This window comes from Ailuropoda melanoleuca, chromosome 18, assembly GCF_002007445.2.
Source record: "Ailuropoda melanoleuca isolate Jingjing chromosome 18, ASM200744v2, whole genome shotgun sequence".
In the NCBI taxonomy this organism is placed as follows: Eukaryota; Metazoa; Chordata; class Mammalia; order Carnivora; family Ursidae; genus Ailuropoda; species Ailuropoda melanoleuca.
In genome coordinates, this window is record NC_048235.1 from 1206151 (window position 1) to 1222652 (window position 16502).

The following is a 16502-nucleotide window of genomic DNA, read 5'->3' on the forward strand; positions in this document are numbered from 1 at the left end:
TGCAACAAAGACCCTTAACAATGGTTAGAATATAAGGCACCTTGAGGGGATGAGCAACAATAATGTTGTGACAGGGGCTTCCATTGGCCAGAGATCTTCAAATTGTGACTAGCCTTCAGAAGCACGCATTTAGAAGAACGTGTGAATTTTCCCATGAGGCAATTTAATTTAAGGCTTCCAAGTATGTTAGAAGTTTGTGGGAATCTGCCATTTGCCCAACAAGAAGACTTCCTGTCTGACAAAGTAGAAACATTGAATCCTCCTCTTCATGACCCACCCACCTGTTCCTACAGAAGCAGAAGCCAGGTCCACACTATTTCAAAAGAAGCATTTTGGGAAGTAACAGGTGGGAAGGGGGTCTGGATGCTGTAGGAGAAGCTGATCAACTCAATGGCAGAACTTTCCCACAGGCTCTTCTCCCATTTCCTTTGTGTCTCCTTCTGAGTTCAGAGGCAGAAGGTCATCTCCAGTCAGGAGCAGACATTTTTCATTAACCCTCCTCTTGTGATCTTGGGATAACAAGCTTGATAATACCTAGAAGTTCCAGAAAGCTCAGTAGTGTCTGTATATTTACTGCTAGTCTCATGTTTGCCATTTTTTTCTGGTTTCCAGTAGTATTTCATCATGGTATCCCTGCAATCCCTGCTCATTTATGGAAGCTTCTCACAGGCCTTACTTCCTTATTATTTTTTCCTAGAACATTATTTGATGGAGGCCATGACTGAGCAATATTTTTGCAGAGGGGGAATCAAGTTGACAACCCTTGTTTCTCCAGGGTTTGCAAACATATAGATGCTATTGAAGATAAGCTATTTGGAAGAGGCTTCTAATAATGGGGTTTACACATACTTTTTTTCACACAATACTTATGATCTCAAATGCTTGTTTTCAAGTGCAAGCCCTTCTGAGTGGTTATGCCCACCTGTCTATAATAACTTATTATGGATGACATACACCAGGCAGTCCAATGGTTGTTGACCTTGTTTGCCCATTGAAATCACATGGGCACTTAAAAATTCCTAATATTGAGGTATCTTGAGTGATCCAATTCATAAATACAGAAAGTGGTTTCTAGGAGACATAGGCAGTGGTGGATGAGAAGTTACTGCTTTGTTTTGGAAGATGAAATAGTTCTGGAAGTAGATAGTGGAGATAGATGTGAATGAGTTTAATGTCACTGAATGTCACTTAATGTCACTGTACAGTTCAGTGACATTAAGTAATGGTTAAGATGGTGAATTTTATACTAGATATATTTTACTACAACTAAAAATTTAAAAGAAAATCTTAATGCTCGGGCTATATTCTTGATAATTAAATCAGAAACTTTGGGGACACTTAGAGCATGGCTGATTGCAGCTCTCCATCTAGCATTCTTTCCATGGATGCATTTTTTGGTGGAGGTGCATTGACAAGGAAGTGAGTGATCAGGGATTGTGAAGACTTTTTAAGTGGATTGGAAACATTGGGGAGCAGGTGAATGGCCTCAAATAAATGCACTGATTAATTATTTAGTTTTCACTGCATTTATATTCTTCTTAAAGTTGGCAACTCTTCTGTGTATCAATGGTGATGATCTCACATGCTTCCTTTGACCTCGAGGTTGTTGGTATCCCTGAGTAGCATCATAGAAGTTTTGTAGAATCATATTCTATAAGAGACCAAGGCAAAAGTATGACTAAGAGTTACAGAACTTGGCAGTTCTCACAGGACTTCAGAAATCCTCGTCTTTTATTTCAATGCTTTCTTTCACAGGTAGGGAAACCAATAAACAGAAAAATAAACTACATTACAGAAGGTCATTGTAGAGAGCACTCGTATCCACATAGTCCTTAAAAAGTCCTTTCTGCTGATGATGACCATGTGGGCTAATAATGTCATAAACTATTTTTTGCAGTTTGAAATTAACAAATTAAAGTATGCTTAAATAGCCATGATCTATTGTCCCGGAAAACTACTTAAGGGGATATTATTATTTTGATGAAAAAAATAATTTACTATTACAGGTATTGGAAAGACTGTGGAAGAGAGAGGATAATGTTCCATGAGTTCTATTTGGTGGATTCTTTATTGGAAATAGCTCTAGCCAGATAAATGAGACCTGAAACATTTATAGTGTGCCCTTTTCAAAGGTACATAATGGTTCAAATAGTGTGGACAGGAAAACATTGGTTGTAATATTTCTTAAGTCATTTTCAAAAATATAGCCAATGTTCTTTGAAAGAAGAGCAATCATTGGCAAATATTTTTCGTAGACTACAGTCTCTTAGTAACAGTGTATCTAATGGAGAATGAGATGCCCACATTCATCACACAGCATAGAAACAACTGATGTCCCTCCAATATTTTTCAAATTTTATATGGTTTGTATGCTGGTTTATATGCTGTTAGTGTAATTCTTTATATTTTCACATAACAAAAGGCAGGTGGCTCTGGTGTTACTGAAATTGACTTACGGTGGAGAAATACTAAAGCTTGCTGCACCAACATTAAAACTATAAAGAAAATTATCATTAGTAAGAAACGCCAAAGGGGAAAAAAAAGAAAAGAAAGAAAATTATCAATGTGTTATACGAAATGGAACAGGGCTGAATGTGGTAGTTAGTAGAAATGAGTGGCAGTTTATCAAGATACTTGGGTTATGGATTTTTTTCCTGCTTCTCATTGATTATGTATTTTATGTATCCCAATTTCTCCTTTCATTGGATGACACATCATTCCACTTGACACACCTTGACTTCATAAAGTGTATAAATGTGAGATTTCTTTGAGAAAAAGGGGCCAAGATGCAAGAACAAATGGTATTGACTTGAATAGTGATCTATAAAAATCAATAATATAAATTAAATATTTGCTTTTTAAGTCAGAACAATCACTCTCTCAACACCCAAATTCCCTTTTTGACCACAGGTCATGTTTTAAGAAAAGTTGATAATCTCTCTGACCAATGGAAGTTAATTTAATGGGTTTAGCTGAGTACTAGGCTATGATTGCATACCCTAGCAACAGTCTTATTAGTTTCAATTTAATCCAATTTAACTTAAAAACCTGTCTACATTATGTTGGGCACAGTAATAAGAAATCAAATCAATAAATCCTGTCCTGTCCTCTTTCCTTCAGAACTGCATAATCCAACATGAGAGAAACATACATCTAGTGTGAGAGAAACATAAATATGTGACATAAACTGTTCTGCTGAAAAGGCTGAAATAATGAGATGAAGCAAGGTGGGAGTAAAAACTCGTGGTCCTACAAATGGAAGGTGACTGTGTGGATGGGGAAAGGCAGAGACAGAACATATTCTGTCCTACAAAAAACAAATCCTAGGGAGAACCATGGAGCATGTGTCGGCATTCCCCAATTTTGTTTCTTCATGCTCCTCGTGTTTCTATATTAGCTTGCCCTGCTCTACCTGTGGGATACCTGTCACCTGAGAGCAATTTTCATGGGTGGTGAAGTGTGGTGGGAGGGGAAACTATACCTGATTAAGAATATGACTAAGAATTGAAAACAGAAACACAGAACCCTGAGGGTAGCAGTAGCCTTTCTGAAGATGAGGGAGTTTTAGGATAGGTAATTCAGCTTGTATAAATTTAGGATTGTTGTTAAATGGGGTTCTGCCATGGAGGGTAGTGAGAGATGCACATATGAAAGCAAAGGAAGGAGCACCATGGAAGAGAATGGAGGCCCATACTTTTCAGAAACCTAGGAGGTCCCTAAATTCAATTTCAGCATTACTATTAATAAAGAACTTTATGAAATAAAGATTTGATAAATAAGTAAAATAAAGATTTTATAAAGAATAGATCTTAAGATTAGAAATAATATAAATAACCTATAACATGTAGCAGCAATATAAAATATAGTATTTATATAAATATATCATACAACGTTTATACAACACACATAAAACCTATAACTTGTGTCTATCTGTATAATATTTTATATAATGTATAATATTTATAGAATATATGTAAAGAACCTATTACACCCAGCAGTGTGTTTCATAGGTGCTGCTAGTCTACATAAATCCTTTGTGCAAAATTATGATATGACATTCACACATAGTTGTCAATTAGAACAAAGTAACCCTTCTGCTGAGTGTAGGGAACCCCACGCTAAGATCCATGGGTTGGAACCCTGAGCTCAAGGTTAGGTTTGAACCACCTCTTGACTCCTCACATGGCTAACTGGTGGTGTCTACAAACTGCACCCCCTATCCAGTGGTCCTGTATGACAGGTGTGAAAATATTTAGTCGTTGTAATTGTCATCATTAAAAAACCTTTGAGGTCAAGAGGGGCTTTGGAGTCAATAGGACCTAGTTTCAAGTCCCAGCTGTAACCATGACTAGGTATAGTATCTTGGCATGTTAATATTCTGAATTTCAATAGCTATATTTGCAAAAGTTAGGATAATTTTATCTGTCTGTACCTAGAGTGCCAATCCTACTAGCATATGAAATAGATAAATAATAGAAGTCAGTAACCATTTTTAAATTCTCCATCACTACTCCAGTTCCATCCCTTACATACTGGTGTCTGAATTTTTCTATCATTCTATTCATAAATATTCAGTTCTAATGAATATACTTTGTCTTTTTGAGAGTGGTCAGTGGTGAATAAAATGTCAGAAAATTTTCCCCAAAATGATTTGAATTCAAATAAGGAAACTTCAAGTTTTAGTCTTCATTTATTTAGAATTCTTTATAGATAATACTAAAATTAATATTTAGATTGTCTATGGGCAAAAAAAGATTTCCATAGAAATAAAAATAATGGTATAAATAAAATCAGATGAGGAATATTTTACCAACCTAATAAAGTGAACATTTTTTAAACAGAAACAGCCCCAAATTACATATAATTACAGTACTAACTACAAATGAATTCCATCCACTCTTCCTGACAATGTTGGTCATTAGTTTGGATTATATGTTAGTCATTAGTTTTGATTACATGAATTTAGAAAGAACTGAATAGCCTTTCATTAAAAACAGTCTCAAAAAGATTTTAAACAATCAAGAACATCCTCCCTCTTTTTAAAACACCAGCATTTATAGTCAGCTTATTATATGCTGGGCCCATGACTCGCCATTCCACTTGGTGGTCATGGGGAATTTTTACATGGTTGTGATCTTCCAGTTTGCATATGAACACACATGGATTCTACATGGATGGAGGCAGTCAACAAATAAAGATTTTACACATCGGATGCCCAGGATCAGTACACAGTACCAAACTATCAGTAGGGATGACACTGGGTTTTAACTTAGTAAAAATATAGAAAATATCTAAATAACATGTTTCTTTGTTCATATATCCTTTTTTAATGCCTTAGAATGATTATTTTTATGCTGCATAAAGTCAACTTCGATATCTAGTGCGCCTCGTTTCAAAGGGCGGCCCACAGATCCCTGGAGTGGTTAGTGAGGCCCTTTCAGAGGGTATGATATTTTTTACATTAAACTGTTTTTATAATAATACTAAGAGATGTATGCTTCTTCCCATGTGTTGCTATTTCCACTGATGGTGAAAAAGCAGTGGTGAGCAAAACTGATGGTGACCTAACATAAATGGAAGCAATAGCACCATGCACTAGCATGAAGGAGGAGGGGGAGGAGGAGAAGGAGGAAGGGAGGGAGGGAGGGAGGGTGGGAGACAAAGCTGAGGGGAAGAGGAAGGAGGAAGAAGAAGAAAGGCTAGCTCACTTAAGAAGATCCTTGAGGAAGCAGGAAAAAATTTTTAATTGTAATAAATCTTGATCACTGAATACATTATGCAGCTGTGGTGCATATTGAGGTCTGACATGATCCCAAGAAAAAAGTTCATTGAAATTTTTCGGATTGTGAGCTGAATTAACTTTTATTTTCACAGAACACCTTCTTATTTGAAAAAAAAAATAACTGATAAGCTATTATTGCTAATATTTGAGTTGGCAGACACGTTCTTTAAAAAATGAATGAATGAGCCCATTTTTTGAATGAGACTTTTATTCAAGAAAAGTAACTGACAAAATTTGTAGCCGATGATAAAATTCAAGTTGTCTAATAAAAATTAGAAATTTTGAAAATTTGTATGTGTCACCATGAGTTTGACACCTTCCCAATGCTTAAATATTTTTCCAATAAGATCTATAGTGATATTAACATATGCAATATTTTTGATATTTTGTAGCAAAGTGTATCAACATTTGGAAGCACTCATAACTCAATGAATCATTATTTGTCAAATGACCAAGTCATGATGGTACAAAATCATGCATGTATAAAACATTTCAAAATGAAAGCTAGATTAATGGTTTTTGTTCGGATTGTGAGCTGAATTAACTTTTATTTTCACAGAACACCTTCTTATTTGAAAAAAAAAATAACTGATAAGCTATTATTGCTAATATTTGAGTTGGCAGACACGTTCTTTAAAAAATGAATGAATGAGCCCATTTTTTGAATGAGACTTTTATTCAAGAAAAGTAACTGACAAAATTTGTAGCCGATGATAAAATTCAAGTTGTCTAATAAAAATTAGAAATTTTGAAAATTTGTATGTGTCACCATGAGTTTGACACCTTCCCAATGCTTAAATATTTTTCCAATAAGATCTATAGTGATATTAACATATGCAATATTTTTGATATTTTGTAGCAAAGTGTATCAACATTTGGAAGCACTCATAACTCAATGAATCATTATTTGTCAAATGACCAAGTCATGATGGTACAAAATCATGCATGTATAAAACATTTCAAAATGAAAGCTAGATTAATGGTTTTTAAGGTAAAGAAGTATAAAATATTTGTTGTTATAATTTCATATTACAAATTGCAGCCAATATTTAAGAAAATATCATTTGTCAATTTTTGTAGTATCGCATGTTGTATATCTCTATATATCTCACTGGAAAAATATTTAAGCATTGTAAAGCTGTCAAACTCATGGTGGCACATACAAGAAACAGACTCTTTCCTATAGAGAACACCTCCCTGGATGGGAGGTTGGGGGGGGTGGGGAGGATGGATTAAACAAGGTGATGGGCATTGAGGAGTGTGCTTGTTGTGATGAGCACTGGGTAGTGTATGTAAGTGATGAATAACTAAATTTTACACCTGAAACTAATATTACACCAAATGTTAACTGGAATTTAAATAAAAACTTGGAGAAAATAAAATAATAAAGTAAAATAAAATAAGATAAAATAAATTCATTTATTTTTCAACCATATACGAGACAGGATTTTTTAAAAAATCAAAACCAAAACAACATAGTGTAACAGACAGAAGGNAACTAAATTTTACACCTGAAACTAATATTACACCAAATGTTAACTGGAATTTAGATAAAAACTTGGAGAAAATAAAATAATAAAGTAAAATAAAATAAGATAAAATAAATTCATTTATTTTCAACCATATACGAGACAGGATTTTTTAAAAAATCAAAACCAAAACAACATAGTGTAACAGACAGAAGGCAGCAACAGATGTATGAATCCATATACAGTGTTATCAGACTAACAAAAATCAAAAGAAAGTTAGAGTGACTATGATAAAAGAAGGCAAAGTTGATTTCAGAGGAAAAAAATATTACCCAATAAAGAGGGATACTGCATAACATCAAAAGGATGAACTCATTAAAAACACATAGCAACTTTAAACATGTGTGTAACTAACAACAGAGCTTCAAAATACATGAAGCTAAAACTGATAAAACTATAATAAGAAATAGACAAATCCACAATTGCAGTAAAGGATTTCAATATACCTCTTTCAATAACACAACAGTTAGAAAATCTGTCAGGGTACTAAAGACTTGAACAACACTGTTCTACTTGATCTAATTGATCTTTATAGAACATTTCACCCTACTATGACAGAATATACATTCTTTCTAGTTTACATAAAATGCTTGCAAAAATAGAGCATATTATAGGGCAGAAAACAATTCTTGTTCAATTGTAAAGGATTCGAGTCTTACAAAGTATGTTCTCTGACCACAAAGTTCCTATGAAAATCCCTAGGTATTTGGAAACTAAATAGAACACAATTGTATAGTACATGGATCACAGAAGTAATCACAAGAGAAAATAGGAAATATTTTGAACTGCATGAAATGAAAAACATAATACTTATGGATGTAGTGAAATCCATCCTTCAAGTGAAATATAAAGCACCAAACACCCACATTAGAAAAGGAGTCTTAAATCACAGCTTCAATCTTAAGAAACCAGAAAAAAGAGAGCAAATAAATCCCATTGTAATCAGAAGAAAGAAAACAATAAAAGACCAGAGCAGCAATCAACGGAGTATAAAACAAATAAAACTATACAGAAAAATTGGTCACGCCAAAAGTAGGGTTTTTTTGAGAATATTAATAACATTGACATATCACTAGTCAGATGTATCAGATAAAATAGAAAATTCAAATCACCAACCTCATAAATTAGAATTGTGCCATCACTACTGATTTAAAAGACAATAAGGAAATATTATGAATAATATTATGACAATAAATTTGACAAATTTTTGGATAAAAATTGAAAAATTCCTTGAAATTTGCAAACTATCAAAGCTACGTACTCGAGTAGAGTGAGAACCTGAATTGGTTTGTAAGTAGAAGAAAAGTTGTATTGTAATTTAAAAACTTTTCATGAGAAAATTCCAATTCCAGAGAGCTTCACTGATAAATCTCTTAAAAATTTAAGAAATAAATACTATTGATTCTCCACAAATTCTTCCAGGATACTACAGAGGAAAGAATATTCCCTAATTAATTTTAGTAGACCAGCATTACTCTAATAGCAAAACCAGACCATGTCATAAGAATGAATTATAGGCCAGTATCTCTTGTGAGAACACAAGAAAAATCTGAAAGGAACAAAACAAACAACAACAACAACAACAAAAATACAAAGCCAACAGTATATGAAAAGGATGATACATCATGACCAAATTAATTTATCCCAGAATGCAAGAAATTCAATTAATATAATTAATCATATTAACAACTAAACAAACAGATCATCTCAACGGATCTAGAAAAAGCTTTTGACAAAATCTATATCAATTTCTGATAAGAACTTACAACAAACTAAAAATAGAAAGGCATTTTCTCAACCTAATAAAGGTAATCTATGAAAGCCTACAGCTAATATTACTTAATGATGAAAACCAGAATGCTTTCCACCAAAGACCAAGAATGAAGCAAGAATGAGGGCACCTGTCTGGCTCAGTCGGAAGAGCATTTGACTCTTGATCTTGAGGTCACGAATTTGAGGCCCACTTTGGGGGTAGAGATTACTACTAATAAATAAAACTTAAAAAAAAGAATAAAGCAAGAATGTCTCATGTCTTCTACTTGTATTCAACCTCATAATATAGGTCTTAGTTCCTCAGATAAGGGAAAGAAATAAAATACATTCACATTGGAAAGAAAAACATAAAACCATCTTTACTTGTAGTTAATCAGGATCATGGAGAGAGTCTTCTGTAGTATACAAAAAAGTTACTAGAACTGGCTTGTCACAGATTTGTATACACACACACACACACGTATGCACACACATATATACCCATAGATAGCAAATATTTACATTTGTATTTAGTCTTTTTAAAAAGATTTTTTATTTATTCATTTGAGAGAGTGAGTGAGCAAAAGCAGGAGCAGGAGGGAAGATCAGAGGGAGAAGGAGAAGCTGACTCCCAGCTGAGCAGGGTGCCCAATGCAAGGCTCCATCCCAGGATCCCAGGATCATGACCTGAGCCAAAGGCAGATGCTTAACTGACTGAGCCACCCGGGAGCCCCTGTATTTAGTCTTATAGGAAGTTTAATTTTTCAAATAATTTTCCCTTATATCACTCAATTGCCAGGAACTTAGAGACAAGACAACAATATAAAAATTCTCCAGGAAAATAAGAAATTTGAAAGCTGAAGTCTCATGTGAGTTAAGGTACTCCATTTCTTCCTTGGCTTTCCCCAAGACACATCAACACAACCTTAGGATCCAATGTTTATCCCAAAGTTAATCCTCTTCTTCAGAATTAAGACTGTTGTAAGAATGAGCTAGAGCAAATGCCAGCACATTCACCTAAGATGTTTATACAATATTTCATTATTACCCTTGTGCTAAATGGATACTGACCTTGAATGTTTCTGAATTCCTTGTGAGCTTTTGGAGATTAAGAACTTTTTCTAACTTCTCTACTACGGGGTACAATTTGAACAATTTGGCATTGTCAGATAGCATTTAATTCACTATGTCTAAAAACAGAGATATGCCAAATAGACTAAAGAAGTTTCCAGATTCCTGTGAAGATTTTCAGGGATGACAGAGTACCGATGGGCAATCTCCCTCATACACAAAGCGCACTTGAATAATAATACCTGTTGAGTACCTGCGTGGCAGGCACTATTTTAGTCACTGAGGAGGCAGAGATGACTAAGATACCTTTCTGGCACAGGAGAAGCGTGAGTCAGATGAGGAAAATGGACATGTGAACAATAATGAAGATTCATTGCCATAAAGACTAATGGAAAGATGTGCACGATTCTTTAGAAGTGAGGCATGGAGAACATATTTTTTTGTGGGGGAGGGAAATAGAGGAGGTTGTTTTTGAGACAAGAAAGGATTACACAGGATAAAAAACTCTATGGATTCCAGAAAGAATATGTAAATTTTGGAAAAAAAGAAAGTGTAAATTTCATTTATTTGTTTCATCTTCAAATGATAAAATTCCTGAATGCCTTCAACTGACTGGTTATTTTATATGATAATGGAAGTCAGCACCTGTCTTTATTAGACTACCATAGCCATGGGGACACATCACAACCACTGAGAGGGCTAACAATTACTCTAACCAAGCCATGCTCTGGAGAACTTCCTTGAGCCAAATGAAAGAAGCCAATGATGGACAGGCAGGTGGAGTGGGTACAAAAGATGGAGTCAGCTGGTTGGTGCAATTTGTGCCCTAAAATTCCCCGTGAGTTCAGACTGAAGCTCATCACCAGTTAAAACCAGCTTGCATCTTTGCTCGTTTTTCACTCTGGCCCTACCCTGCTACATCCATTCTCCTCCAAAGTGCATATTAAAAAATAATAATAATAATAAATTAACTTGAAAAAGAAACTGCCTCATCTCAGGCTCTACTTCAAAGGAACTTGAACTAAAACATGAGCTCCTTAACTATACTCAAACTTTGTATCTTTAACCTGTAAAAGATACAATTTTCTATCTACTTCAAACAGGATAGACACTGCTAGGGAGTCAAAAGCATTTTGTTACATTTTCATAGAAAAAGAATAGATATAGATAGATAGATAGATAGATAGATAGATAGATAGATAGATAGATGATAGATAGATGATAGATAGATGTAGATATATAATCATACCAACTTCATGATAGCCAGCCTATAGACAATTCTATTCTTTCTCTAGCCTTTTAAAAATTACTATTGCTACTTGTCTTTTTCACTCATATGTGGAATTTGAGGGATAGAGAAAAAAAGAGACAAAGAAAAACCAGACTCTTAAATACAGAGAACTCCTTTTTTTTTAAAAAAGATTGTATTTATTTAGTTGACAGAGATAGAGACAGATATTGAGAGAGGGAACACAAGCAGGGGGAGTGGGAGAGGAAGAAGCAGGCTCACAGCAGAGGAGCCTGATGTGGGGTTCAATCCGGGATCACTCCCTGAGCCGAAGTCAGACGCTTAACCGGTGTGCCACCCAGGCGCCCCAGAGAACTCCTGATTACCAGCAGGGAGAGGATGGTGAGGAGTGAAATAGGGGATTAAGAGTACACTCATCTTGATGTGCACTGAGAAATGCATAAAATTGTTGAAACACTATAGCGTATACTTGAAACTAATATAACACTGTGTTAGTTATACATCAATAAAAAATTAAAATTAAAAAACATTTTAAAAAATGACAATTGCTACTACAATTATACTAATATTCCTTCTTCTTTCTTTGGTGGTATAACTACTTTCTTTCTTTCTTTTTTTTTTTAAGATTTATTTATTTATTTGAGAGAGAGAAAGAGACTGAATGAGCAGGAGGTACAGAGGGAGAGGGAGAGAGAATCACAAGCAGACTCTGTGCTGAGCCTAGAGCCCATCTTGGGGCTTGGTCTCATGACCCTGAGATCATGACCTGAGCTGAGACCAAGAGTCAGATGCTTAATGGACTGAGCCATCCAGGCTCCCCTATAACTACATTTTCAGTTTCAGTTCACGTTACTGGCCAAAACTCTCTACACCTATCTTTACTGTTTTCCTTCTAAAAATGGTGAGATTTTAAGGCAGGAAAACACTTCCCCTACTCCCCTTTATTCTTTATTTTTAAGCTTACTCCCAGTATGAAATATACACCTTGTAAGTTGGCAAATGTTTCTTGAACTAATGTAAAGGAATTAAAAAATCCAAAGACATGATATTATTATTATACATATGTATAATGATAACATAATTATAATTCACTTTTATAATCACCACTATATTAATACTTCCACAACTGGGAAATAGTCTCTAGCTCATCACAATCCTAGTAAGATGAATCATAACATTTTCTGAAATAAATTGCACTGACTACCACTCACATTCTTTATTCTAAAAGTTGATTGAAATAATTGTGAGGCTATAGGTAAATTGTTGCCCCATCTGTTTTTTTAAAACATCAACCAAAATGCATTGGAATATGGCAAGGTAATTAATTAAAAACAGAAAAAAATTCTGGAGACAGATTTTGATCATATACAGTTAGAGTTGAATTTTTAGAATTGATTCATATAGTGACAAGCATCACTGTAGGGTATGTGGAAGTTTTCAACACAATGTGTTTTAGAGTTTTACAGATAATACAGCTGCATAATAATTGAGAAGTTGTATCTTTAATTCAAAAGGACAACATAGTTAAGGATAACAAATAGAAATTATATATTTATGTTTGAAAATAACATGCTTTTCAAATAACCCATGTATCTCCTACCTGAAGTCGGAACCTGCTTTTCTACCATTTTCTGGAATCCCAGGATCCGGACACATGTCAGAAACCAATGCAACACCTCCTTGACTCACTGTAATAGAGAGAAACATTCTTGTAATTTTGGGCAGCTGTTGGGGAAATCATCAGAGAGTAAATTTATGTTAAGCAGGCTTTTTCTTAAATTATGATGACTTAAAATGTGATTTATTTAGAATTAAGACACTTTAGCTATATTAAAATGAATCTTTATTCTTATGTCTGAAAAACAAAGACTTCTTATCCAGTGAAAGGGTGCCAACATTCTTTAGTTTGAACCATTTTTCTATTGAAGTGGTCAAAATTTAGTTTTAAAAAATGTATTTGTTCATGATGGACAACTTTATGACAGGTTACAACTAATAGCATAATGGGGAAAAAAGAGCAGAATGGTGAAAATGTCAAAGTTTATACAGAAGACATCTTTCATCCACTATCCATGCATCAAGTGAAGAAACAAATTATTTGTTAATACCTATACAAAAGTCACCTAAAGTAAAACTACCTTTTATGTTTTCAACACTGAACATGTTTATCATTGGGCTAAAAAAAATAATACTGCTTTTTATAGACATGCTGCTTTATTTCCTGAATCTGTTCCATGAAGAGCCTTTCCTCCTGTTGGGATGATGTGCAATCACAATACAACAGTGATTTTAAAGTAAACACTTGCTCATTGGGTAGGACAACTGCCACTCAAACACCCATCCAACCTCATTTAAGCTGTCTAATCCAACTAAGGCAATTCCTTCTTTCTTTCCAGAAATTTGCTCAACCATGGGCTTGCGACCCAATTCCATTTAGTGAGACATGAGGGGAAGTCTGTAGCCATGCCACTGGGAAGACGTTCCAGGGAGCCAATAGTGACCATCTCTTTTTTGTACTTGGAACTTACTGTGTCTGGATTTTGAATGTGGGAAGTTTTGGTACCATTTTGCGATGATCCAAGGATGGGGGCAATTGTATGGATGGAATAGAAGATATATAGCAAGAATCAGGAAGCTTGATGTCATAGGAAGCAGAGAATTTATTAATTCAGTAAATTACCTTATCTCAACATACTGTTGGATAATTCATGTTTCCTACAAGTAAAGCCCATTTGAATAGATGATTTTATTATTTGCATATGCATATGAAGATAATAGATACATTTCTATATCTATAATATATAAATAATACTATTATATATGTGTTTGTGTGTGTGTGTGTGTATACACACACACATTCCCCACATATATTTTAAATGATTCCATAAGAAAAAAAATGTGGGTAGATATTGAAATCCTTAAGCATTTTATTAAAACTATGCATAAAAAAGTGACAATAATTATATCAATATTCAGTTTTCCTTGCTAAGTTAGGATGAATTTGGGATATGGACATAATCCCACATTAACTACAAATCTTACTAGAATATATTAAATAGATGTATTCTTAGGAAGCACTTCATCATTCCAAATTAGTTCATCTATATTTCTTACAGGTTTTAATTGAGATTTTTATATCATCTAAAAATTATTTAGCAGTATGGTATGAGAAATGGATTCAGCTCTAAAACTGTCTTTCATAAATGTTTGTTTTTCTCATGATCATTTAAAAATAATCCAGCACATAAGGCAGCGACACCAATAAGATGATGAAGAGAAAGCCCAGGCCTTCATTCCCCCATGGAAACACCAAATAAAAACTACAGATGGAGTTAAATAACTTTGTAGAAGCTCTGGAAACCAGTCAGAGGTTGATAGCAGCCAAATGAATGCCCAGTGAAGAAAAAGCCACATTCATGATGGCAGGAGAGTTCATGAAAGTTTAACTTACCCTTACCCCATACCTTCCCCTACATGGCACAGTGGCCTCATTCCTGGTTCCCTAGCTAAAGATGAAGAAGCAAAGAGAAAGCTGTTTGCAATATTCTGGCCTGTGGAATTCATGAGAGGCTTTTTTTTTCCCCCTTGCCTGCCCTGGAGCTCATATGTGGAATGGCAGCCAGAAGCCATGGAAGGCACTGGTGGCCTGCTGCATTTAGGAAGTGCACAGGGACTGCAGCAATGCAGGCACCTGGGGCCAAGATATTACATGCAGAAGAATATAACAGACTATCTAAGATCCTGAGAAGCTGGAGTGAGGCTTTTTGGAGAAGTAAGATATTTTAAAGCATCTGGATGTGGGGCTGGAAAAGCACACACACAGACCTAGGTAGGACACATTCCCAGACAAGACTGAGAGGATCTAAAGTCTTCATTCTAGGCTGACCTTAAGGGTCAGGGGATCACTAATTTTGAAAGGCCTTCCACAACATTCTGCAAAAACTGGGAAAGATAACTGTTTCTTCCCAATGCAGTTTTTCAAAAAGATCGCAAGGTATTCAAAATCAAAAAAAAAAAAAAATGTACTCAATTCAAAGGAATAAAATTAATCTCCAGAATTAGTCCCTGAAGAAACACATGCATCAGATATACTAAACAAAGACTTTAAAACAACTGTCTTAAATATGAATTTGAACAGTGTCTGAACATTTCTTAAATTTGAGGAAAGACATAAGTATACAAATCCTAGGAGCTACGCAAATTCCAAGTAGGACAAACTCAAAGGAGCTCACAATGAGACAAAAAATCAACCTGTCAAAAGATAAAGACAAAGAATCTTGAAAGCAGAAAGAGAAAACATCTCATCACCAAGAGACTCCCAATAAAATCATTTGGTTTCTCATCAGAAAACTAGTATGACAGGAGGCAGTAAGGGGAAATATTTAAGTGCTGAAAGGAAAAAATGCTATTTACAGAGAATTCTATATCCAGCAAAACTTTGTCATAATTTTAGGATCTTATTTGTAATCTTCATGGCAACCATAAATAATACATATATAGAATATGCACGAAAGGAAATGAGAAGGGAATCCTAATAGGTCAGAAGAAAAATTAACTTCACACAAAGGAAGAAAGTAATGGGAGAAATGATAGAAGTGCTATAAAGCATACAGGAAACAAAATTGGTAAAAATAAGTGCCTTCTAATCAGTACTTTCTTTAAATGTAAATGAAATCAACTCCATGTATGGGTTGAATTGTTTCCCCTCAAATTTCATATGTTGAAGCCCTAACCCCCATCCCTCAGAATGTGACTGCATTTGGTGATAGGGTTTTTGAAGAGGCTATTAAGTTAGAATGAAGTCATTGGGGTGTGTCTATTCCAATATGAGTGATGCCCTTGTAAATGGAGGATGAGGACACAGATACACACAGAGGGAAGACCATGTGAAGACACATGGAAAAGACAACCATCTACAAGTCAAGGAGAGAGCCCTCAGATGAAACTCCCTGCCAAAGCCTTGATCTTAACTCTCTGCCTCCAGAATTCCGAGCAAAAAATTTCTGTGGTTAATTCACTCAATTTGTTATGGCAGCTCTAGCAGACTAACACGCTCCCCAATCAAATGATGTAGACTGGCAAATGGATACACAACAACAAACCAGGGTACAAGTATATA

The 16502-nt window shown here is 34.8% G+C and overlaps 1 protein-coding gene across 1 annotated transcript in view; it reads right to left on the reverse strand.

The window, feature by feature from the left end:
• The window catches only part of CSMD1 (CUB and Sushi multiple domains 1), a 1986149-nt gene that overhangs the window by 580871 nt on the left and 1388776 nt on the right, over positions 1-16502 (reverse strand). Inside the window, exons 10-11 of the mRNA XM_034647758.1 lie at positions 12984-13071; positions 282-313 (exon numbers count right to left, since the gene is read on the reverse strand). Of these exons, the coding sequence (XP_034503649.1) occupies positions 282-313; positions 12984-13071 (120 nt within the window). The remainder of the gene's footprint in view (positions 1-281; positions 314-12983; positions 13072-16502) is intronic.